This window comes from Panthera pardus, unplaced genomic scaffold (assembly GCF_024362965.1).
Source record: "Panthera pardus isolate Hobbes unplaced genomic scaffold, ASM2436296v1 HiC_scaffold_27, whole genome shotgun sequence".
NCBI lineage: Eukaryota > Metazoa > Chordata > Mammalia > Carnivora > Felidae > Panthera > Panthera pardus.
Genome location: NW_026526843.1, coordinates 38,197,513 through 38,222,172, shown reverse-complemented (window position 1 = coordinate 38,222,172; position 24,660 = coordinate 38,197,513). Strand labels below are relative to the sequence as shown.

Sequence of the window (24,660 nt, the reverse complement as noted above, 5' to 3'; positions counted from 1 at the left end):
CTTCTTTGTGCAGGCAAGATTAATGGCAGAAGGTATCCCAGAAGGCAATAAGATGGTAGAGAGTGAGTAGATCATCTGCCCATGATTTATAAGTCTGATGCTTAAAGAGGCCAGATTCCTTATTCCTTGATTTGTTAACTTGTCCACATAAGTCTGGTAAGAGAGGACTAGGAAGTACACAGTCGAATGACATGAGGAAGAGTTATCTGCAATCTGTGTTAACCTTTAAAATTGAACATCTTTGTCCTCACCTAAACCAGCAGACTTATTTCACATGAAGAAATAATAAATCAACAGGTTCCTCCTCTTCTCCATGTGTCTAAATATGCCTTCCTTAGAATGACAGCAATTCAGAGATAGCAGTTACATTCGGTATTGTCTAGGCTAGTGACCGCCTCCAACTCTAACACCCTCATTCTACGAGGAAACAGAGACCTAGTGAGGGATATAGGGACTGGAAGAAGAATGTGATGTTATAATTCCTGATCTCGTGTTTTTCCTAACACATCGTGCTTCACATCTAACACTCTTGCTTGCCAATACAAATTAATCTTAAGTACTTTCACATACTCTGCTCCTAATGGTCTTTGATTAACTGAAGATCGCCGGTTGATTTAGCCCTGGTTTAAGTTAGTTCTATCAATATGGGACTATCACAAAGGTCCAAGGTAATAGCAAACTATACCCAGCCCCTAATGTGTTGAAATCCCAACAGCTTGCGATTTAGACAAGATGTAAAACTTGACTCTTCACATAACCCTTGCATAAACCTGAACTCTCCTCAACAGAGCAAGGCCAGGAAGGAATCTACTTCTCTTTCATTCTTTATTTTCACATCTCAGCAGGAGCACCTGGATCTGTATATTGAGACGTAGACCTCTCCATGAAGGGGCAAAGGAGAAAGCAAGAGTATCTGCCAAAATCCACATACATTTGGGCTTCAGCTTTACTTTCTTCTAAAAACTTCCTTTCCTGACCTGACTTCTACTGACCTGCCAATTTTTCTAGACTGAATTAATTTTATATTCACCAAGAGTTTACACTTTCAGACATTCCATTTGGATGGAATTCTTGGCTTGGCTTCGTGACTGATTAGGCACAGCCAGCTGCAAGTTTGTGACTACACAGCAATTAAGGAAAATGTATGCTTCCCCTACCTTTTCCCACCAGAAACTCTGATACAAGCCAAATGCCAAAACGGATCTGGAGGCCAAGAGCTGTGTTCTAGGATAATGCCATCCTTTTCCACTTGGACCAAAATAGTGTAAAATAAAAGAAGCATTCCCAGAGTGCCTGGGTGGCTCAGTCAGTCAAGCATCCGACTTCAGTTCAGGTCATAATCTCTTGGTTCCTGGGTTCAAACCCCTCCTCAGGCTCTGTGCTGACAGTGCAGAACCTTGTTGAGATTCTTTCTTTCTCCCTCTCTCTCTGCCCTCCCCCACTTATGCTTTTTCTCTCTCAAAGTAAATAAATAAAACTTTTTACAAAAGAGTCTCTTAAAAAAAAAAAAGAAGCATTCCCCATGAGGCTATCAACCCCTGTTGCTATTCATTTTTCAAACTCATATGGTGAAAAGTGGTGATGATTGGGTGTGGGTTTTTTTTACTCTCATTATATCAAAATTTATGCACCAGTAGAAAGAAAAGATCTATCATAATGAACAAAATTTTTAAAACTTAAGCATTTTGTTCATCTGAAGGTAGCACTATTCTGTTAATTATGGTGATTTTGTGAGAACCAGCATGAAACCCAAATATGTTTTGTGTCTCAGTAGGAAAGAGAGAAGGCACAAGTGGAGGTTTTATAGACTTTGCTGGACTACTGAAAGGCCTATACAAAGAGGAGGCTAATTCAGCCCAAAATTGATTTGTGTTTGTTGTTCTAACACTTGAAAGCCAAAACATCTAGGCAATTAACATGAACTGTCATTCTGACATGGATACTGCCAAAGAAGGAGGAATTTTAAAAATAGGTTTATTGCTTTTGACCATAACTTTGGTACATTGGCTACATTTGAACAATGACTTCTCATCATCTGCTTTTACTACTGATTCCCCACTTCTGGATAAAATATTTTGTCTTAGAATTGAATACTTGTTTCCTTAGTATGGGGCTATCTTTTGGGATTGCTTCAGAACTGGCACTTTTGGCATCTACCATTTCTAATTAAGGTGGGAAATTTCGTACAAGGCATATTGAGAATGGCACATCCAGACAAATTTGAGTGTCATAAGTCCCAGGGTCCTCTGGTGGCTTCAAAAATAGAGACTAACATCAATGCATTTTTATGACATGAGGATGGAATGTAGCTTTCAGCCACAGTGATAATGTTGGCTTTCAGTGATACATTTCCAGGAACATGATATCAACCTTACAAAAAAATTGGATGATTTAAACAAGTAAGAGTTAGGGTTGTAATTGAGAATTAAACTAAACAGCTGAATGTTTCATCTGATCCCAACTACACAGCCAACTAGTTAGAGCACACCCTTCAGTGTCACATTTAGGCAAATGATCAGTTTGGTCACAGAAATAATTATTCTCTTATCTGGTACACTGGTTTAGCTAAAGTTAATAAATAGCACTTGGGGACAATATGATGTGTTCACATTCTCTCCTCACATCCTGCTACCACAATACTAGAATTTGAGAAAACCAATGTCTTCATTTTAGCCACATAGACTGGGCACAAAGAGGCATACTTTACATCACTAGATATAGTTGACAAAATTCTTCCCTACACGTTCTCTTTTTCCAAGCTTTGGTTGATGCCGTTTTCTCTGCTTAGGATGCCTACAGGGGCCAGGAAGGTAATTACAAATTGATGAAATACGCTGAGTAGAAGCTCATAGACGGTGATGGGAACTGTGACAAGCTGCAGAGAGCATGTTTCTTCCAAAAAGGGCACTGGGCCTTTTGGCTAAGATCAAGTGTAGTATCTGTTCTTATCAATTTAATGTCTGATACGTCCTCTATTGAAAAAGGGCAACTACTACTGAGTTCCAGCTAATTGTCACAATGATACCCAAGGTTGACAGATCTTCAAACCTTTAAAACCACCCAGGGGCGCCTCGGAGGCTCAGTCAGTTGAGTGACTTCGGCTCAGATCATGATCTCACGGTTTGTGAGTTCAAGTCCTGCATCCAGCTCTGTGCTGACAGCTTGGAGCCTGGAGTCTGCTTCAGATCTGTCTCCCTCTCTCTCTCTCTGCTCCTACCACCCCCCTCTCAAAAATAAATAAACATTTAAAAAACACCCAGAAATCCAGATTTTTATTCCTAATCCCACAATATCAAAATACTGGCTACTATTGTTTATGACTATAAGGGTCAAAGAAAACTGGTTACCCATTTGTGACCTGTGACTTAGACAAGTCTTATCCATCCTTGTTGGAGATCCAGCACCAAAGCTGGGTCTCTAAAACAACCTTCATCCATTGATATGTCTCCTCTGAAGTTTGCCATATTTCCAGTGTCTTTTTGTGCAATATGGCAGCTATCAACTCTCTTGTGAGGTATAATTTGTCTCTCTGACTTAACAGTAATTTCTTTGAAGGCAGGGACCACATGCCATCTCTCACAAAGCATAGCCCAGGGCCAGAACATAGTAATGGACATTCAGTGAAGAGAGCTAGTTAGAACACAATCCTGAACATAACAGAAACCTCCACGATTCTCCATTGTCTTTCGCTAGTTGATTCATTCACCAGACTTTTACGAGTACCTGTTATACTATCAGCATATATGTCGGGTGCTATGGATGAACATTAAGAAAACATGTACCTCTGCCCTTGAGGAACTAGCAACCAAATGTTGAGCTCAGATATACAAAGAAGGACTATACGAAATCAAAACTACACTATTGCTCAAAGTGCACTGCATCACTTCCACAAAACTGTTCTAAGACAGCACTATCCAGTAGAAATGTAACCTGAGCCACATATATAATTTTAAGCTTTCCAGTAGTCACATTTAAAAACATGGCAACGTGGGGCACCTGGGTGGCTCAATTGGTTAGGCATCCAACTTCAGCTCAGGTCATGATCTCATGGTTCGTAGGTTCGAGCCCTGTGTAGGGCTCAGTGCTGACGGTGCAGAGCCCACTTAATATTCTCACTCTCTCCTCTCTCTCTACCCCTCCCCCACTCGCATTTTCTCTGTTTTTCATAATAAATAAAATAAACTTTAAAAAAAGTAAAACAGAACAGGTGAGATTAATTTTAATGATATGCTTTATTTAACCCAATATATCCCAAAGTATTATCATTCTGACGTGTAATTAATATATGCTTTTCATTTAATGAGATATTTCACAGGTTTTTGTACTAACTCTTCTAAATACAGTGTGTAGTTTCCTCTTATAGCACATCTCAATTCAGACTAGCCACACGTTCAGTGCTCCATAGTCATTTGTGGCTGGTGGATACCACATTAGTGCATCAGGAGAAAGGGATGCTCCTTACCTTACTGCCAAAGTGGGGATTGATAAATGTCACATCCTCCAAAGTCAGTAGAATTCTGTTGGGTCCTTTAATCAACTGGATTTTATTTATACGACGCCTGAAATAAGCATAAAATCAGAGGGTCAGAGGGGGCTGAATATTTTTTTGAAAACCCAGGATAAATTTGCCCCACGATAGAAGTTTTAGAAATATACAAGATCATGGAGAGAATAACCACATGTAGATCTTTCCCTTAGTACCCACAGGAAAGAGAAACTACAACCCTGGTTCTCTCAAACTTTTGCAGAGTTACAAAGAGCAAAAGAGAGAAACGAAATGGTATTGAAAGGGGAGTTAGGGTTAGGGTTAGGCATCGAAAGGGGAGGGTGAGGATGCTGCATGGGGATGGTAGGTCAGACTAATAAAATGGTGATCCCTCATCAAGAGCACATTCAAAACAACACTTCGTGATACTTGTATAGAGCCCAATACCCTTTGTCATATGCCATAGTATATATCCTAATAATACCCAATCCAAGAATCATTCATCTCCATTTTATAGACGCAAAAACACATTAAAGAAACAAAACAAAATTAGGCAAATTGTGAGATCCCCTAGCCTGAGGCAGCACTGGGACTCACTCAAGTCCTTGGTCCTTGGCTGTGGGCCCAGATTTCTGCCCACAAGACCCCTTGTCTTGCAAAGTTGCATCTATGCGTTGCCAAAGCAACAGGTTGAAAAGTGGAAAAATTCAATCAGTTGGTTGCTTTGTCTACATGATTCCAAACAAGTGGGCTGACTGGGTTTTTTTTTTTTTCTCTTTTACTGAATTGGTCTCTTGTCTGAGTATCACACAGACACAGTTTAAACCTGATTCTCTTCAAACATGCCCATTAATTTGCAGCAAATGTAATTATTTCCTACAAATCAATTACTAGACACATAAGAGTTTATGATGCCTTACCCACGCATCCAGGTAGGTCATCTCAGTTGAGCTGACCCGGCAACCCAAGGACCCAGAGGGTACCTTGGATTTAGTCTGTGTGGTTGTTTTCTTCTGTTTTGTCTTGGGGGCTCTGACAGCAACAGTTTGGCTTTGCTTTTTCCACAACCCCTTAATGGTCACCCTGTGGAATGTTTTAAAGCCAGCGCCAGAGTGAGGAAAACAACCACTGAATCAAAATGCTTTGTCAAGTTGCTCTAAGGAACTCTGCAATGTCACTGTAGCTGTAAGCATCAGCAACACGGTTTTTCTCAGCAATTCCACTGGTTTGTAAACAAACAATTAATGTGTTTCTAATTGCCTGCCAACAAATATGTCCCTTATCACTCTGGGAGCTTCTACCCTGCAGAGAAAATTAAAAGAGCCCTGTAGTGAATTCTTGGGTAGAGCACATGAATCTTTTGGCAAAGTAAAGCATCGCTCCCTAACTTATCTATTTCATATGTGTAGTGAATTGTCTTAAGGCAGGCACACCTGTAAAAATAACCATGCTCCAGAGCACACTCCAGTAGAAAGAGAACTGGACTCCCCAGTCCACAGACCTGGGGTGTAGTGCAGATTCTGTCATTAATTAGCCAGATGACCTTAGATAAATAATTTAACCTCTTCATGCCCCTGTGTCTTCATCTGTCTAGCAGGATAATAGTTCTGCATTACCCACTTTACAGAGTTGTTTTGAAAATCAAATGAGATAATGTATGTGAAAGTGCTCTGAAAAGCATGAAGCACCATGAAAGTAGAAGAGCTCATTATTATCATTATCATCACTAGTATTACAAAGCACTGGAGAGCTTTATAGAAAGGCGAGGCAATCCGGTTCAGAGCAGGGAGAAAGGAGAAGTTCAAAGAATGCTTTGTTTTGGGGTGGTTGGGTTCTTTGCATGTCTTTCCTTCTGAAAAAGAAAAAAAACTTAAACAATCAAAACACACAGAAAGGGAAGGAACAGAGAGTCACTCTCCTGCAAGTAATCACCATCTATTACAGAAACTCATCAGACGCTCAGCTTTTCTGATTGCAGCCGTGGTGGGCAGAGAGAGGGAGGAAGGCAGCAAAGAGAGGGCATCTTTTGTCCTTTGTTAGCTGAAGAACCACCGACCAAGTGGCTCTGGCAAATGATGTGTCTCTCTCCCATCTCTGAGTTTTCTGTGACCACTTGAGGTACCAATTGTCTCAAACTCATTTTCCTCTCCAATCATTTTCCTCTCAAATCATGTCCCTCTCCAATCATTTTCCTCTCTAGTCTTCTTGGCCCTTCAGCCCACAAGCTCCAAACAACACCCCTCATGGTTTTTAAGACTTGTTTTTCTTGCTTTCCAAAGAATTGCAGATTGAGCTCATTATGCTAAGCCCAAAGAACCAGTTCATTCCATGGGAAAGACCAGGGAGGCCAGTCATGGAGGGTAAGGTGGGGGGTTGACTGACAAGTAACATAAGCAACTGAGTGACTCCATTTTCCACCTTGCCATGGGATGTTTTGGCATTAGGTAACCAGAGCCCATTACTCTTCAAATCTCCCTAGAGAGAGGAGCTTTTAGATTGGATGGCATTTATTTTCACTAAGCATCTAAGGATGTTAATTCAATCCTTTAGTCTTTGGCAGCAGCTAAATTCAATACATTAAATTTCTGTTCTGAGCAGGGATATTTCACAGTCACAGAAATTAAAAGAAAAACTTCCTTTGAACTCATGTCTTTGTCAAATATGTTTTAACAATTCATAAGCTACATACCACTCTGTATGGTTTTATCAAGTTTCTAATATGAGGAGATTGAATAATGGTTTTTCACAGTGATGCCAACATACTAAACACTAAGAGTTAACACCTGTTAGAGTTTCAGTCCAGGATTTCACAGACTCATTAGAACATCAGAGCTGGAAGGGTTCTTAAAGATCACTTAATCCAATCCCTTCATTTTACAAATGAGAAAATTCTGGCCAAGAAAGGTTTAGTGTCTTGTTCAAATTTCCACAGCTGCTTAGTACACTCTAGACATTTTTTTTCTTGGAACCTGCTAAAATAGCTCCACTCTGTTCCCTACCAAATTGATGTCATATTTTTGTCAGGACCACTCTTGCAAAGACATAACAAAGGTGTGGTTAGTAGGATGGAAAGGGTAAAATGGGAGGGTCATGGTTGATTTCATTTTTTACTTTCCCCAAATCATCTTAATATGGGGAGGGTTCATCTGTTAAAATGTGAAGGTTATAAGAAAGGAGTGATGTATGAAGCCATCTTCAACCATTTACCCCTGATCCCGAATTAGTTCATCAGAGTAGTCGCTCACCTATCACGGGATCTCAGGGAGGAAGACAAAGACTTGATAATGATGATGTTGATGATCCGCTAGGATAGCTTTTGTCCAAGGAAGAAGGACAGTACAAACCTGGACTGTGACACCCTGGGCAAAAGGCATGAGTGGCAAAGTGAGGATTCTGGGCTCCCAACAATCAGCAGGAGAATCCATGTGCTTGGGAAGGAGGGGAGACTTGACCACTTACTGAGCATCTACTATGAGTCAGGTATTATTCCAGGTGTTTTACTTAGGTTTATTGAATCTCTGCTACGATCCTGGGAGTTAGGACCATTATTCTGAACTCCTGGATTCTAGCCAAAGTCTGAGTAATTCTTAGAGCTGGTTAAAACATCCCAATTCTGTTTTCTATTTGTCCATACATTTGGGGGAAGGAGGTGGGTATAGGAGACTCTGCCAGTGGAAAAGGAAACATAGCTAGGTAGTAAACCAGCTCTAAAATACTAATTCTCTTATTTCATAATAGTGTTGAGAGTTAGATCTCCTCACAGGCAACAACACTGACAACACAGCTGAGGAAGTTATTCTTGGCACCATGAAAACACTTCACTCTAAATGGGGCCAGTAGGGATGGTAAATCACCATGGAAAAAAGGAAAATCAGTGGGTCATGTAATGAGGAAATTGTACTGAAACACGACTTCCAGGAAATAAATATTAACAAAGCCATTATGATCTTGTACTTTCATATACAAAAAGAACAAAAATGTACCTTATAAAGTAAGCAAATCCATTAATAGACAACAGGGCTATAAGCAAAGCGAGACAGACCATCACGGCAAAGGCAGGGTCGATGCCTGTAGAGAACAAGAGGAAGAATGGCATTATCTCAGAAAGGCTGTAAATAAAGGGCACCATGGAGCAACTCCTCATGCTTTCTGGTGAGTCTAAAATCAAACCACATCTACCTAACTTAATTCCATTTTTCTACAGCACAGTATGTCTTGTTGACTTTATGGACACAGAAAGCAATTTCACCGTTCTGAAGCAAAACCACTCACCACTCTGACAATAACAAATCACATGAATTAAGCCTGACCTGGGTGTTTCTTTGGAGGAAAAAGTCCACGAATGGAAAACTTTGAGTACCTTAATTTAAGTTGGATGGCAATAGAGTTCTTGAGAATAAATATGTTATCTCACCTGTGAAGGGTAAGTATTATGTTGTCTTCATAAAATAAAAGAACTTTTAAATTCACGGGAGCCCATAGACCTCGTGAGTTATAGATGAAAAACATAATAGCACTTGTCCTTCAAGGGTGAGTCTGTTTTTGATAATTAGTGTTTCATCAAGATGTAAATTGGCCTCTAGAAAACCTAAACGTTTGGGAGGATTACTAAGATTTCAGAAGGAACTAGATGATGATGCTAATGAAAAGGTATTTGGGTGTGTCATGCTCAAGCAAAAGACAAATTGAAGCCCATATCAAATAGATGCATTTGGTTTTAGAAGAGTGTGGTGTACACTCACATAGGAATAATATGGGTCCTTCTAAAGTTCCCCCCTGGCTCTCAGAGATTTGATGGACTTTCCACTCTTCCTCAAGCTAGAGGAGTTCCATCAGTCAATCAAAGCGCAAGTATTTATTGGATGCCGACTGTGTTGGGTGGTGGGAGAGGCTAAGAATTATTAGCTATGCCCTCCAGGAGCAGTATATTTGGGAGGGGGAGACACAATCAATACACAAGAAACAATTGAAAAGCAATTTTGTGCTAAGCTGTGAGGCACAGACTTTTAGTCCAATGAGAGTTCAGAGAGGAGAGGGTATAGAAATAGGATTTCTGTGGAGGGACCTGACTGACAGGATTTGGATGCATCAGGGGAAGGGTAGGTAATCTTTCTGGCAGTGGAAACAATCACAGGTCATAGTCAACAACAGACCAAGGAGAAGACTCATGCCTTCCTCCTATTAGAGTAACCTCTTTGGGAGGGCCGATCCTTTGAAAAGGAGTTGGGGGGGGGGTATGGTTTTAAATCGTGCATGATTATTTGAGGCTGCAAAGTACCTCTCATTGTTCTCATTATTTTAAATTAACTACCTGTAACGCCAAGATGTTTATCTGACCTGAATACAAATGACTGATTCTATGAGTGTTCCAATATTAAAATGTGCCTTCACTTAAAGAGGTTCCCTGGTAACCCAAGCTGAGCCAAGTTGACTACCAGTGATTTTCCATTCCTTACCTCCTCGACAGATCTTCCCTTCTGCAAACCAGCATTTTGCATCTGCTTGAGGGGGCCTGCCACCAGGGAAGTGGATGGGGGTCCCTCTGAACCGTAGCAGCTCCGTTTCCATGTCCACAGTGTAAGTGCTATAGAGTTCCCATTCTTTCCAGTTGGTGTCCAGGATTACATATTCTGCAATTCCATTTCCGTTTGAATCTGTCCTTATAAACTGGTTGAATCCATAGAACTGCATGTTTCTGGAATGCTGAACCAGGCTGGCAGCACTAGCCTGTCCATTTTCTTTCATAGCATTATTCATGGCTTGTGCGATAAAGTAAATTGAATTGTAGATGGTTCCAAACAACGGTGAAACCTATTTTTAAAAATTACAATTATCTTGAGCTCTGGTCGCCCTAGAGCAATCTCAGAGTGTATTCCAAGCCTGTGTTCATTATTATGGGCTGCACGTCTGAATGGAGAACTATGAAGACCCAGAGGAAAAAAAATAATTGTTTCAGAGGACTTGCTTGGTTTCTCCCCTGAATTTTTCTGTTATTCTCCCCCAGGCCTTTACATCTTTAAATATATCAAATATGACAATTTTATGAGCAAACCAAGTAATACACAATATATTTTTATGCTCCTAAACTAAGAAAGTGATATAGAGTTATAAAGGGCACTTAAAAAAAAAAAAAAAGAATGGAATCAGCAAGAGGCATGCAGAGGAAATTTACCACGTTAATTACCAGTGCATTATGCATGGTAAAATCATTTTACTGACACTACTAGAGTGGTAGGTGTGTGTGGGAAGACTGTAAATAATGTGTCTCCACAGGACACAGTCTGTGTCCTGTCTTAGTCCAAAGTGGCTACTCTCCTAGACACATGCTCCTCAGAGGAAGTGAACACTAGAATACAGTTTTAAGCACATACTCCCACACATACACACGCAAACATGCATACTGACACATATGCACCCACAAACACAGAGTCAAATGTTGCAACATATGGAGAATGCGAGTTTTAATCAAGCAACCTTTTCTTCATGTTGGTGTCCAAAGTGGCAAAGCTTTGGTGAGAAGCCACTGTAAAGCATTAAGGCTTCCAAGGTGGACAACATGACTTTGCCTGCTATATAAACATAGTAAAAACAACAATACTCGTGTACTATGTTCGATGCACTGATAATTAACCTAGTAAAAATTTTTTGGAACAAACTTGTATTTTTATTCCAAAAAGGTAGGGAGAAAGAGAGAACAATCCCTCCCTCCTTCCTCCCCTCACCCCACCAGGACATGGCTTCATGGTTTTCCATAACATTTCACTTCTAGGATGGAGTTCAAGAAAGCTGTGGTCATGCCATTTTACCGAGCTTCAGAGAAAGCTGATACTTGCTACTTAGGTTTCACAAGGTCTAGAAAGCTATCCTCCTATAACAACCTTCATCTGAATAAAAGGGTTTAAAATTGAGTGAATCGTTTTCATGTTGGAAATACAAGTCAAGATGCAGAGAGGTACAGCAACTAGCGAGACACTGCCGTGCCTCATTAGTGTAAAGCAGAGGGTTTTCAGTTACCCAAGTAGTATCAAAAACACCAATGCCAGACCCAACCCAGATCAACAAAATGAGACACGTTAGGTTTGGGACCCAGTAATCACGATAATTAAAAGCTCCCCAGGTATTCTAATATACACACAGGGCTTAAAACAACATAGAAGAAGACACACTGGCCTGTGGTCTCTTCCTACTGCCAGGATGTTGGGCAAGTCACTTATCCACTCTCTCTGGGCTTCAGTTTCTTCCTCCCTGAAATGTCTAGAAGCATGAATGTCTAAACCTTGGACATCATGTGGTCTAGCTGTCTTTCTTTTTAGACAGGAAAGGGAGACCCAAGGTGTTTAGTGATTTGTCCAAGTCACTCACTTGGACATGAAATCAGGACTAGAACCCACGTTTTCTGTTTCTTAGTTTAGCATTTTTGATTGAAATAGGTGTTACCTGTGTTCTTTTATCGGCATGAACTTCTGTGAAATTTCCTAACACCTGATCTAGTACAGGGACCAAATTTAGCTTGCAGACATTTTTGTTTGGACGGTACATGTTTTTTTTCTTCATCTTCTGATGTTTTAACATTAGAATGTTAAACAGTTCCATCCTTAGTCCTCTTCCCTATCAACACTCATTCCTTTGGTGATCTCTTCTGGTCTCCTTGCTTTAAGTGCCACATCTATACCATATATTTCAGATTTATACTTCCATCTCAGACCTGTTTCCTAAATTTCATACTCAAAAGCCAACTGCCCACTCCGGTATTTCTACCTGGATGTCAAATTTCAATGTACCCACAATTGAGCTCCTGATTTTCACCTCAAATCTTCCTGCTTCCTCTAGGAGTCTTCCCCAATCTTTGTTAAAAGCTACTCCATTCTGGGGCACCTGGGTGGCTCAGTTGGTTAAGAGTCTGACTTCATCTCAGGTCATGATCTCATGGCTCATGGGTTTGAGCCCCGCATCGGGCTCTGTGCTGACAGCTCAGAGCTTGGAGCCTGCTTCAGATTCTGTCTCCCTCTCTCTCTGCCACTCCCCCACTCGTGTTCTCTCTCTCTCTCTCTCTCTCTCTCTCTCTCTGTCAAAAAACATTACAAAAATTTTTTTTAAATAAATAGGCGTGGGGAATGGATGGCATGTGCTGCCACCAAGGCATCCACATTTAGTTGCCTAGCACACACTGAGGTCTCTTGAGGGGTTTCCACTAACTCCCCCTTTGACATTCTCAGATGCTCCATTTAATTGTCTTTAGGATTTCTGCAAGACCTACCTGTTTTCTGGGGCTTTGGTGGGTTATGACAGTAAGTTCAAGCTGGAAGGTGGGGTATAAAATCAATACTAGTAAAACAAAATGAGCAAAATACCACAGGGCAACAAGCCCCTGAAAGCAGAGAAAATGCTAGTATTCTGTTTCGAAAGACACAGAACCTTCTGGGAAGGAGAGTGCATCTACCTACAGCCAAAAGCAAAGATTTAAACTATTAAAAATAACACCCTCACCTCTGAGTTGACCCATCTCACAGGGTTTTGAGCTGGCCAGGCTATGCTGCTCTTTGTGTTCTTGGATTGACCCCTGTTAGAGCTGACTGACAGCAACTCTCCAAGATGACTGAAACCTGAAGCCTGTTTTTCAGGAGACTCTAGCCTCCACCATCTCTCTCTCTCTCTCTCTCTCTCTCTCTCTCTCTCTCACACACACACACACACACACACACACACACACGCATGCCCACACACCCACAGCCACAAAAGTATGGTAGAGGGAGCTGAAGCTAAAGGAAAGGGCATAGGTTAATAATAGCATAACAACAGCATTCAGTTGCAAAAGAACTGTCATGGGCGCTCGGGTGGCTCAGTGGGTTGAGCATCTGTCAGACTTGATTTCAGCTCAGGTCATGATCTCACGGTTCATGAGATCAAGCCCCACTTCAGGTTCTGCACTGACAGTGTGGAGCTTGCTTGGGATTCCCTCTCTCCTTCTCTCTCTGGCCCTCTCTCGCTTTCTTGGCCCCTCTCTCCCTGCTCGTGTGTGCTCTCTCTCTCTCTCTCTCTCAAAATAAATAAATAAAAACTTAAAAAAAAATAACAGTCACAATGGCCCACTCTCACTGTGAGGGCTTAGATTTGTGTTCCAGCTGGTCTGTGTTGCTGTTTCACCCACTGAGCCTTTCAGCAGTAGAAATGGCCCCTTCCCATAAGTCAGATGCACAGTCTGTTAGCATTGGTCACAAAAGGTCTCCAGCTGCAGCTGCTACAAATAATGAGAAAAAGAAGAGGTAGAAGGTGGGACAGGGGAAGAAAGGACACTACCCACAACCTCTGTCCTGGCTTCTGACTACAGCTCCAAAGAAGCAAGACAGGATTGGCCGGAGCTTCTGTCAGGTACATGGCCTTGTTGACATCACGGGCCAGAATGGTGAAACAATTCATGACTCAGTCTATTGGTTTTGCCTGTTGTATAGACCTGAACCTGATTGAATTATGAATAAATGAAAGACAATAGAAACTTACCCTTGACTGTTTTTCAGTGACATTAGCTAGCTCTATCCTAGGCTTTTTGGAGTGTAGTATCCCAGAGAACAAGGCCTGGGTCAGGAGCAGTGATTTTCAAATTTGTTCAATTTAATGGCTCATGCTGTTGTTAAGTTGACTATCATCAGTTCAGATTTACTGTGCTTGAAACACACAAAACTGGCTTCCAAGGCATTTTGTCCTTAGAAGCATACATTGAAACATACCTGGGTTGGAAAATATCATTTGAAGGACAAAATGGCAACATCACTTTTTTTTTCTACATCACTTTTGAACAAAAATCCAGGCACATTCAGAGAGCAAGAAACCAAATGGTAATTGAGCTCTTGTTATTAAAGGTAGTACCTCCAACAATGAATGATTTCAATCCTTGGACTTTGCCAAGAGATGGCAAATAACCCAATCTGTTTGCTATGATACTCATGAACACATTACCTTTATTTTTTATTGAATGATGCACAAAGACGATTGTAGCCAATGTAAGCTGCTGGCAACAGTTTCTGACAGCTGTCTCATGGGCCCTATCCTGGAATGCTTCATTCAGTCCTAACCACATCCCCTTCAGCCAACCATCCCCATGCCAGGCACCTTTATTTAAGATAATAGAAAACAATAGGTGCAGGAGTGTAAGGTCCCCCCTGGGCTTGCTGAGAAATCCAGAGGATTTCCTTTGCTTAGTCAAATAAGGCCACATTTGGAAAAATTATCCCAAATGTGTGTTCCAGCAATATGTATTTATAGCCAATAGAAGTTTACTGAACACAAGCATGCAGCAAAAGTAAAGGATGCAGGCACTAAAACTATACTTCAGAAGTCTATTTTGTGCCGAAACTTAAAGGTACAAAGTGACCATCCTTGCCCAATCATCCTGAGACTAATTTAGGAAATTTGTCACTGGCTTCCAACCCTCAATCTCTCCATTCCAATTTATTGTTCTGTTTCCATGAGTCCTGGTAGAGCCCTATCACCTCCTATGTTAGAGGAAAAGAATCTGAAAACCCCATTCAAATCAAAGCATTAGTCACTTAGTAATATTACTGTGAGTAAATCATTAGACATGGGACACGGTGAAAGGCTAACATGTAGTTAAATGGTCAGGTTCCAGTAGCAGATTATTGTTGAAATCCCAGCTCTGCCACTTGCCAGTTGTATGACCTTGAGCAGGTTACCCTGAGCCTCAGTTTCATCATCCATAAAATAGAGATAATAATACATAATTTGAAGGCTTGATCTGAGGATTTGATAAGACCATTTTTGTTAACTAGAGGGTACAGAGCAAGCATTGAATGCATGATCGCTGCTATTGTTTGCATTTCAGAAGAGGAGCACAGAACTCTGGTAATATCATCCCGGAAATGTAGTGTTCAAATACGTCATCCCACTCTTGAATTGTGACCAATAAGTAAATGTCCCAATTTTTTTTTAAGATTTTTTATTTGTAAGTAATCTCAATACCCAACGCAGGGCTCAAATGACCCCAAGGTCAAGAGTCACATGCTCCTCTCACAGAGCCAGCGAGGTGCACCTAAAAGAACCAATTTTATTTATTTTTAAGTTAATTTATTTATTTTGAAAGAGAGAGAGAGAGTGATTAATCAGGGGAGGGAGGAGAGAGAGAGAGAGAGAGAGAGAGAGAGAGAGAGAGAGAGAATCCCAAGCAGGCTCTGCACTGTCAGTGTGGAGCCCAATGTGGGGCTTGAACTCATGAACCATGAGATCATGATGGGAGCTGAAATCAAGAGTCTGACACTTAACCAACTGAGCCACCCAGGCACCCCTAAAAATCCCAAATTTAGACCCAGTGTTCTTAGCAACCTGAAATGATAAAACTGTTCCCCTTTATTGGGGGAAGACCTTATTTCTGTTTTGTTCTCTATGATATCACCTGCAGAGTGCCTAGCCCACAATAATAATAAAAAGAACAACATTCATACCGGTAATAATAAACACATTTATTGAGAGATTACTAGGTGCCAGGCAAGCTCTTTATGTGTATTAACTCATTTAATCCTCACAACAACTCTATGAGGTAATTACTATTATTATTTCCAATCTGAAATAATGAAAAGATGGGGTGCCTGGGTAGCTCAGTCAGTTGGGTGTCCAATTTCAGCTCAGGTCATGAAGTCATGGTCCATGGGTTCAAGCCCTGCATCAGGCTCTGTGCTAATAGCTTAGAGCCTGGAGCCTGCTTCGGATTCTGTGTCTCCCTCTCTCTTTGCCCTTCCTCTGCTCTCACTCTGTCTCTCAAAAATAAATAAATGTTAAAAAAAGAAATAAAATAAAATAATGAAAAAAAGATACAGAGAACTTATGTAAATGTACAGCACTCTGCCTTCAAAGCCCATGCTCCTAACTACCATGGTATACCTGAACTTAATAAATACTTGCTAAATTAATGAATTGACTGTGGTAGATCCACCAATAACGTTTTTGGGACTTCTTTTATCTTTCATGACTTCGTGATTACAGATACTGAAATCAAGATTTTTTTCTTCACTCTCTTCCTTCTCCCAAATATCACTCCCAAACAAGGAGGACAAGGAACAGAAACAGTAACCCTCCATATTTGTTAGCAATAGGAGTCGTCAGTAACTCCAAACCACAGAATATGAAGACAGAAAGTGGTAACTGATTTAGCAGAGTACAGGGCAATTAAACCTGAGTACCTGAAGAGGGGAATATTGGTAAGCAACAAGCAGATTTTCCCCCTGAGAGTCCCAGAAAGGCTTAGGAATTAGAGGCACCAAGTACTATAGAATTTGGAGTGAGGCAGAGCTCTAAAGGAGGGATAGCTGTGTGAATAGCTGTATAAGGAGTAGTTCGACATCCACCATCCCCACTTCTATTGAGGAAAGCCAGATTCCTGCAGGAAACAGGTTAAATTGATTCAGAGCATCTCCAGAACTGGGACACTTACTCCAAAGGAAGGTAGACATTACATGGGCCACCAAAAGGAATGATAAAGTTAATGTCTTTATACTTAATAAAGAGAGTCCCAGTCTCCTTCCCCTAACATGATTCCTAGAATAGAGACAGCCAGGATTATGACTCCCAAGGCGACTGGAGTATTCTTCTGTGAAAAAAAGTGTACCCCAAGAGGCAAGATCTACATATATTGACAAACAACCCCAGCTGGGTAGCCAATTTCCCTACGCTGAAGCCCATTGGCCAACAAACATGTGATGTACATACAACTTCAAATCTGTTGTTTAGAGCTTCAATATTTTTTTAATCTTTTTCAATGTTTATTAATTTTTGAGAGGGAGAGAGAGAGAAACAGAGCTTGAGCAGGGGAGGGTCAGAGAGAGAGGGAGACAAAGAATCTGAAGCAGGCTCCAGGCTCTAAGCTGTCAGCACAGAGCCGGACGTGGGGCTCAAACACATGAAGCAAGATCATGACCTGAGATGAAGTCAGACACTCGACCGACTGAGCCACCCAGGCGCCCCAAGCATGTTTGTAAAATATAAAAATTTAAGTATCACTGCTTTTAAAAATAATTATAAAAGTCATTGCTTATTAAGAGTTTTGAAGACACAGTCAATAAAGAAACAAGGGCCCTGAATGATACATTGGATCAGATGGACTTGACAGATATATTTAGAACTCTGCATCCCAAAGCAACAGAATATACTTTCTTCTCGAGTGCACATGGAACATTCTCCAAGATAGATCATATACTGGGTCACAAAACAGCCCTTCATAAGTATACAAGAATTGAAATTATACCATGCATACTTTCAGACCACAATGCTATGAAGCTTGAAATCAACCACAGGAAAAAGTCTGGAAAACCTCCAAAAGCATGGAGGTTAAAGAACACCCTACTAAAGAGTGAATGGGTCAACCAGGCAATTAGAGAAGAAATTAAAAAATATATGGAAACAAACGAAAATGAAAATACAACAATCCAGACGCTTTGGGATGCAGCGAAGGCAGTCCTGAGAGGAAAATACATCGCAATCCAGGCCTATCTCAAGAAACAAGAAAAATCCCAAATACAAAATCTAACAGCACACCTAAAGGAAATAGAAGCCGAACAGCAAAGACAGCCTAAACCCAGAAGAAGAAGAGAAATAATAAAGATCAGAGCAGAAATAAACAATATAGAATCTAAAAAAACTGTAGAGCAGATCAACGAAACCAAGAGTTGGTTTTTTGAAAAAATAAACAAAATTAACAAACCTCTAGCCAGGCTTCTCAAAAAGAAAAGGGAAATGACCCAAATAGATAAAATCATGAATGAAAATGGAATTATTACAACCAATCCCTCAGAGATACAAACAATTATCAGGGAATACTATGAAAAATTATATGCCAACAAATTGGACAACCTGGAAGAAATGGACAAATTCCTAAACACCCACACTCTTCCAAAACTCAATCAGGAGGAAATAGAAAGCTTGAACAGACCCATCACCAGCGAAGAAATTGAATCGGTTATCAAAAATCTCCCAAAAAATAATAGTCCAGGACCAGATGGCTTCCCAGGGGAGTTCTACCAGACGTTTAAAGCAGAAATAATACCTATCCTTCTCAAGCTATTCCAAGAAATAGAAAGGGAAGGAAAACTTCCAGACTCATTCTATGAAGCCAGTATTACTTTGATTCCTAAACCAGACAGAGACCCAGTAAAAAAAGAGAACGACAGGCCAATATCCATGATGAATATGGATGTAAAAATTCTCAATAAGATACTAGCAAATCGAATTCAACAGCATATAAAAAGAATTATTCACCATGATCAAGTGGGATTCATTCCTGGGATGCAGGGCTGGTTCAACATTCGCAAATCAATCAATGTGATACATCACATTAATAAAAAAAAAAGAGAAGAACCATATGATCCTGTCAATCAATGCAGAAAAGGCCTTTGACAAAATTCAGCACCCTTTCTTAATAAAAACCCTTGAGAAATCCTGGATAGAAGGAACATACTTAAAGATCATAAAAGCCATTTATGAAAAGCCCACAGCTAACATCATCCTCAATGGGGAAAAACTGAGAGCTTTTTCCCTGAGATCAGGAACACAACAGGGATGCCCACTCTCACCGCTGTTGTTTAACATAGTGTTGGAAGTCCTATCATCAGCAATCAGACAACAAAAGGAAATCAAAGGCATCAAAATTGGCAAAGATGAAGTCAAGCTTTCCTTTTTGCAGATGACATGATACTATACATGGAAAATCCGATAGACTCCACCAAAAGTCTGCTAGAACTGATAGATGAATTCAGCAAAGTTGCAGGATACAAAATCAATGTACAGAAATCAGTTGCATTCTTATACACCAACAATGAAGCAACAGAAAGACAAATAAAGAAACTGATCCCATTCACAATTGCACCAAGAAGCATAAAATACCTAGGAATAAATCTAACCAAAGATGTAAAAGATCTGTATGCTGAAAACTATAGAAAGCTTATGAAGGTAAATGAAGAAGATATAAAGAAATGGAAAGACATTCCCTGCTCATGGATTGGAAGAATAAATATTGTCAAAATGTCAATACTACTCAAAGCTATCTACACATTCAATGCAATCCCAATCAAAATTGCACCAGCATTCTTCTCGAAACTAGAACAAGCCATCCTAAAATTCATATGGAACCACAAAAGGCCCCGAATAGCCAAAGTAATTTTGAAGAAGAAGACCAAAGCAGGAGGCATCACAATCCCAGACTTTAGCCTCTACTACAAAGCTGTCATCATCAAGACAGCATGGTATTGGCATAAAAACAGACACATAGACCAATGGAATAGAATAGAAACCCCAGAACTAGACCCACAAACGTATGGCCAACTCATCTTTGACAAAGCAGGAAAGAACATCCAATGGAAAAAAGACAGTCTCTTTAACAAATGGTGCTGGGAGAACTGGACAGCAACATGCAGAAGGTTGAAACTACACCACTTTCTCACACCATTCACAAACATAAACTCAAAATGGATAAAGGACCTGAATGTGAGACAGGAAACCATCAAAACCTTAGAGGAGAAAGCAGGAAAAGACCTCTCTGACCTCAGCCGTAGCAGTCTCTTACTCGGCACATCCCCAAAGGCAAGGGAATTAAAAGCAAAAGTGAATTACTGGGACCTTATGAAGATAAAAAGCTTCTGCACAGCAAAGGAAACAACCAACAAAACTAAAAGGCAACCAACGGAATGGGAAAAGATATTTGCAAATGACACATCGGACAAAGGGCTAGTATCCAAAATCTATAAAGAGCTCACCAAACTCCACACCCGAAAAACAAATAACCCAGTGAAGAAATGGGCAGAAAACATGAATAGACACTTCTCTAAAGAAGACATCCGGATGGCCAACAGGCACATGAAAAGATGTTCAACGTCGCTCCTTATCAGGGAAATACAAATCAAAACCACACTCAGATATCACCTCACGCCAGTCAGAGTGGCCAAAATGAACAAATCAGGAGACTATAGATGCTGGAGAGGATGTGGAGAAACGGGAACCCTCTTGCACTGTTGGTGGGAATGCAAATAGGTGCAGCCGCTCTGGAAAGCAGTGTGGAGGTTCCTCAGAAAATTAAAAATAGACCTACCCTATGACCCAGCAATAGCACTGCTAGGAATTTATCCAAGGGATACAGGAGTACTGATGCATAGGGGCACTTGTACCCCAATGTTTATAGCGGCACTCTCAACAATAGCCAAATTATGGAAAGAGCCTAAATGTCCATCAACTGATGAATGGATAAAGAAATTGTGGTTTATATACACCATGGAATACTACGTGGCAATGAGAAAAAATGAAATATGGCCTTTTGTAGCAACATGGATGGAACTGGAGAGTGTAATGCTAAGTGAAATAAGCCATACAGAGAAAGACAGATACCATATGGTTTCACTCTTATGTGGATCCTGAGAAACGTAACAGAAACCCATGGGGGAGGGGAAGGAAAAAAAAAAAAAAAGAGGTTAGAGTGGGGGAGAGCCAAAGCATAAGAGACTGTTAAAAACTGAGAACAAACTGAGGGTTGATGGGGGGTGGGAGGGAGGGCAGGGTGGGTGATGGGTATTGAGGAGGGCACCTTTTGGGATGAGCACTGGGTGTTGTATGGAAACCAATTTGACAGTAAATTTCATATATTAAAAAATAAATAAATAAATAAATAAATAAATAAAAACAAATAAAGAATATACAAAAATTTCTCATGTGGAATGAGATTTAAAGGCCCCACAATAGATATTGCATAATATATGTCAAAGATCCAAATATCATCATGAAATTTTATAACATCAAGAATAAAGAGATAATCTTTAAAGCTTCTGGGTGAGATGGGGAGGAGCGAAAACAGGTTGCATCAAAGATTCAGTAATAACAATGGCATTGGAGTTGTCAATGCCAACAACGGAAATTAGAAGACAAAGTGCCATGTCTTTAAAGTGCTAAGGGATAATGATTTATTTTATTTTATTTATTTATTTAAAGTAATCTCTACATCCAATGAGAGGCTCAAACTCATGACCCCAAGATCAAGAGTCACATGCTCCTCCAACTCAGCCAGCCAGGCACCCCAGGGAAAATGATTTTTTTAACCTAGATTTATATACTCAAACTATCAATTAATAATGAGGTTGGAATAATGACTTTCAGGCATGCAAAATTTCAAAAATTTACCTTCTGTGTACCTTCCTCACTAGAGAATGTGCTCCACCAAAACAAGAGAGTAAACAACAAAAAAAAGGGAGTCCCGAGATTCATGAAATAGTGGTGCAGTACAGAAAAAAAGGAGAAAGGGACCTTCCAGGGTGATGAAAAGGGAGATCTTAACATAATAGTTGTGCAGAAGTTTTAGGGAGCAGTAAGTTTAGATCAGAACAGGAAGACAGAGAGCCTCAGAAAAAACAAATGAAATTGATAAGGGGTTTTACGATGTATAAAATTTGTTCTGCAAGAATTCTACAGCTTTATCAGCCAGTGTGGAAAGACTTTGAAATTCAAATTAAGGTAAACAAATTTAAGAATAAAGCAATTATTAACCCCAGTAAAAATCAAAAGTTACATGTGAAATGAATGATTACCTAGTATACTACATGGATCAGCAATGAATGATACTTTGATAGGTATAATATTAGAAATACCAAATATGAATTTAACTAAAAATTGTGACAGAATTATATTGAAAGTTCGAAGGAGGGTAAGGAAGTATATAAGAGCTAAAAATCCTCAACTGTAACAGAAAGTCAACAACCCAGAGGTAAATACCAGAATAAAGAGCTAAAAGACAAGAAAGTGGTTGTTCCTGATGAAAGGTGGGAGGGAGGCCTAGGGACTGCTTCGTTGTTGACACAAACTTTTTAGGATTTCTTGACCTTTAAAACTATGTGCACATACCACTTTGACAGTCTTTGTTTTTACTTTTTAAAGAAGTAAGGGCATAAATTAAAGAGATTGCAAACCTGCTATAGGCAATATAGCCCATCCATAGAAATTTCAATTCCACTGTAAGTTATTGGCAAGAGAGAAATAAAGCCATGTTTTTCTTTTTTTTTTTTTTTTTTTTTAATATATGAAATTTACTGTCAAATTGGTTTCCATACAACACCCAGTGCTCATCCCAAAAGGTGCCCTCCTCAATACCCATCACCCACCCTGCCCTCCCTCCCACCCCCCATCAACCCTCAGTTTGTTCTCAGTTTTTAACAGTCTCTTATGCTTTGGCTCTCTCCCACTCTAACCTCTTTTTTTTTTTTTTTTCCTTCCCCTCCCCCATGGGTTTCTGTTATGTTTCTCAGGATCCACATAAGAGTGAAACCATATGGTATCTGTCTTTCTCTGTATAAAGCCATGTTTTTCATATACTTGTTTATTCATTTCCTGTCTCTTTCACAAGAATTTAAGCCCCCTAAGATCAGGAACAAGTGATGGGCTAGTAAATGTTTAACTCTATGAGAAGGAAAAAAATACTCTTGTATCATTTACTGGTTTCTGTGGTGTAAATATTCCCAGTGCCTGATTTCTAGCTATCAACATGATGTCACTAAACAGAGAATTGGGAAAAGATGCACAAAGTCAGCTTTTGTAAACGGGCTCCAACACACCACGAACAAAAATCTTGCTTACTATTCTATCTGGAGTTCAACATAGTGCATGACATGGCAGGTGCCCAGTAAATAATTGTTGATCTGTTGAGTGAACACAGGAAAAATAACAGGAGCCAGGGACAAGCAAGCAATGAACTACATAATTTGATCTAAGAAAATTGAAAGCAAAAATCATCTCGAAAGCTGAGAATATTGAGAAGGAGCTCAAGTCAGATTATAACTTGGATAATAAATCACCATGAATTAATAAGGTCATTCTGGCCCCAGGGAAGAAAAAGTGGAAAGGAAGGTAGTTGTGCGCCAGACATTTAGATAGTTACCTTACAAGTGTGACTTTGTTTAATCTTTGCAATAATCTTAGAAGATGTAGATCACTAACCCATTTTACAGATGGGAAAACTGAGACTCAAAAAAGTGTAAGTAATTTGCCCAAGGACACACAGCTAGCAGGAATGAGAGCTGGGATTCAAACCCATGTTTGTCTAACTTCTTATCATATGCTCTTTCTGCTATACCAGCTGCCTTCAAAAATTTAGGAAAATAATTTAAGGAAGAGGAGGTTTTGTTTATCAGAAATGTGAAGATATTGGCTCATCCTTCTATCAATCTTTGGTTATGAAGGTATAGCATAGGCACCTGCAAAGTGGGGGTGGAAACGCATCCAAAACAATCTGTTTGATAAGATCTAGATTCAAAACAAGCTGTTTTATAAGATCTAGATTCGTTGTTTTAGCTCTCTTCATTTTCTTGTGTAAAGCAGAGTAGAGGCTGCCTAGCAACCAAGATAATGGTGTCTCTTTTTTTGCCTTAATTATCTTATGCTTTCCACAAGCTCAAAGATATTGGATCAAATATTAAGAGAAGAAGATCTGAGTTTTTGTAACAAAATATCTGTTCATATACATGTACAATGCACACACACACACATACACACACACACCTTTCGCCTTCCCTCAATTTTGTGATTAAATTAAAAAGACAGTCTGTATCTATGTGGTGCTATACCATTGGCTAAAAAGCGTAAAAATTCACCATTTCAGGGCACCTGGGTGGCTCAGTCGGTTAAGCATCTGACTTTGGCTTAGGTCATGATCTCATAGTTCTTGAGTTCAAGCCCCACGTTGGGGTCTGTGCTGACAGCTCGGAGCCTGGAGCCTGCTTCAGATTCTGTGTCTCCCTCTCTCTGCCCCTCGTTTGCTCTCTCTTTCTCTCTCTCTTCTCTCTCAAAAATATCAGTCAGAGAAAGAAAAATATCATATGGCTTCACTCATATGAGGATTTTAAGAAACAAAACAGATGAACATAAGGGAAGGGATACAAAAATAATATAAAAACGGGGAGGGGGACAAAATATAAGAGACTCTTAAATATGGAGAACAAACACAGGGTTACTGGAGGGGTTGTGGGTGGGGGGATGGGCTAAATAGGTAAGGGGCATTAAGGAATCTACTCCTGAAATCATTGTTGCACTATATGCTAACTAACTTGTATGTAAATTTTAAAAAAATAAAATTTTTAAAAAATGGGAATAAATAAATAAATAAATAATAAAACATTTTTAAAAATTAAGAAAAAAATTCACCA

The 24,660-nt window shown here is 39.9% G+C and overlaps 1 protein-coding gene and 1 pseudogene across 3 annotated transcripts in view; one reads left to right on the top strand and one right to left on the bottom strand.

Annotated features, from left to right (window-relative positions):
- Positions 1 to 24,660, bottom strand: part of GUCY2F (guanylate cyclase 2F, retinal) — a 115,659-nt gene that overhangs the window by 66,724 nt on the left and 24,275 nt on the right. For all 3 annotated transcript variants that reach the window (XM_019426828.2, XM_053891270.1, XM_019426829.2), the window contains exons 4-6: positions 9,943 to 10,297; positions 8,470 to 8,554; positions 4,463 to 4,559 (exon numbers count right to left, since the gene is read on the bottom strand). In XM_019426828.2, coding sequence (XP_019282373.1) covers positions 4,463 to 4,559; positions 8,470 to 8,554; positions 9,943 to 10,297 — 537 coding nt within the window. The remainder of the gene's footprint in view (positions 1 to 4,462; positions 4,560 to 8,469; positions 8,555 to 9,942; positions 10,298 to 24,660) is intronic.
- On the top strand, positions 2,902 to 3,011 carry LOC128774027 (U2 spliceosomal RNA; annotated as a pseudogene).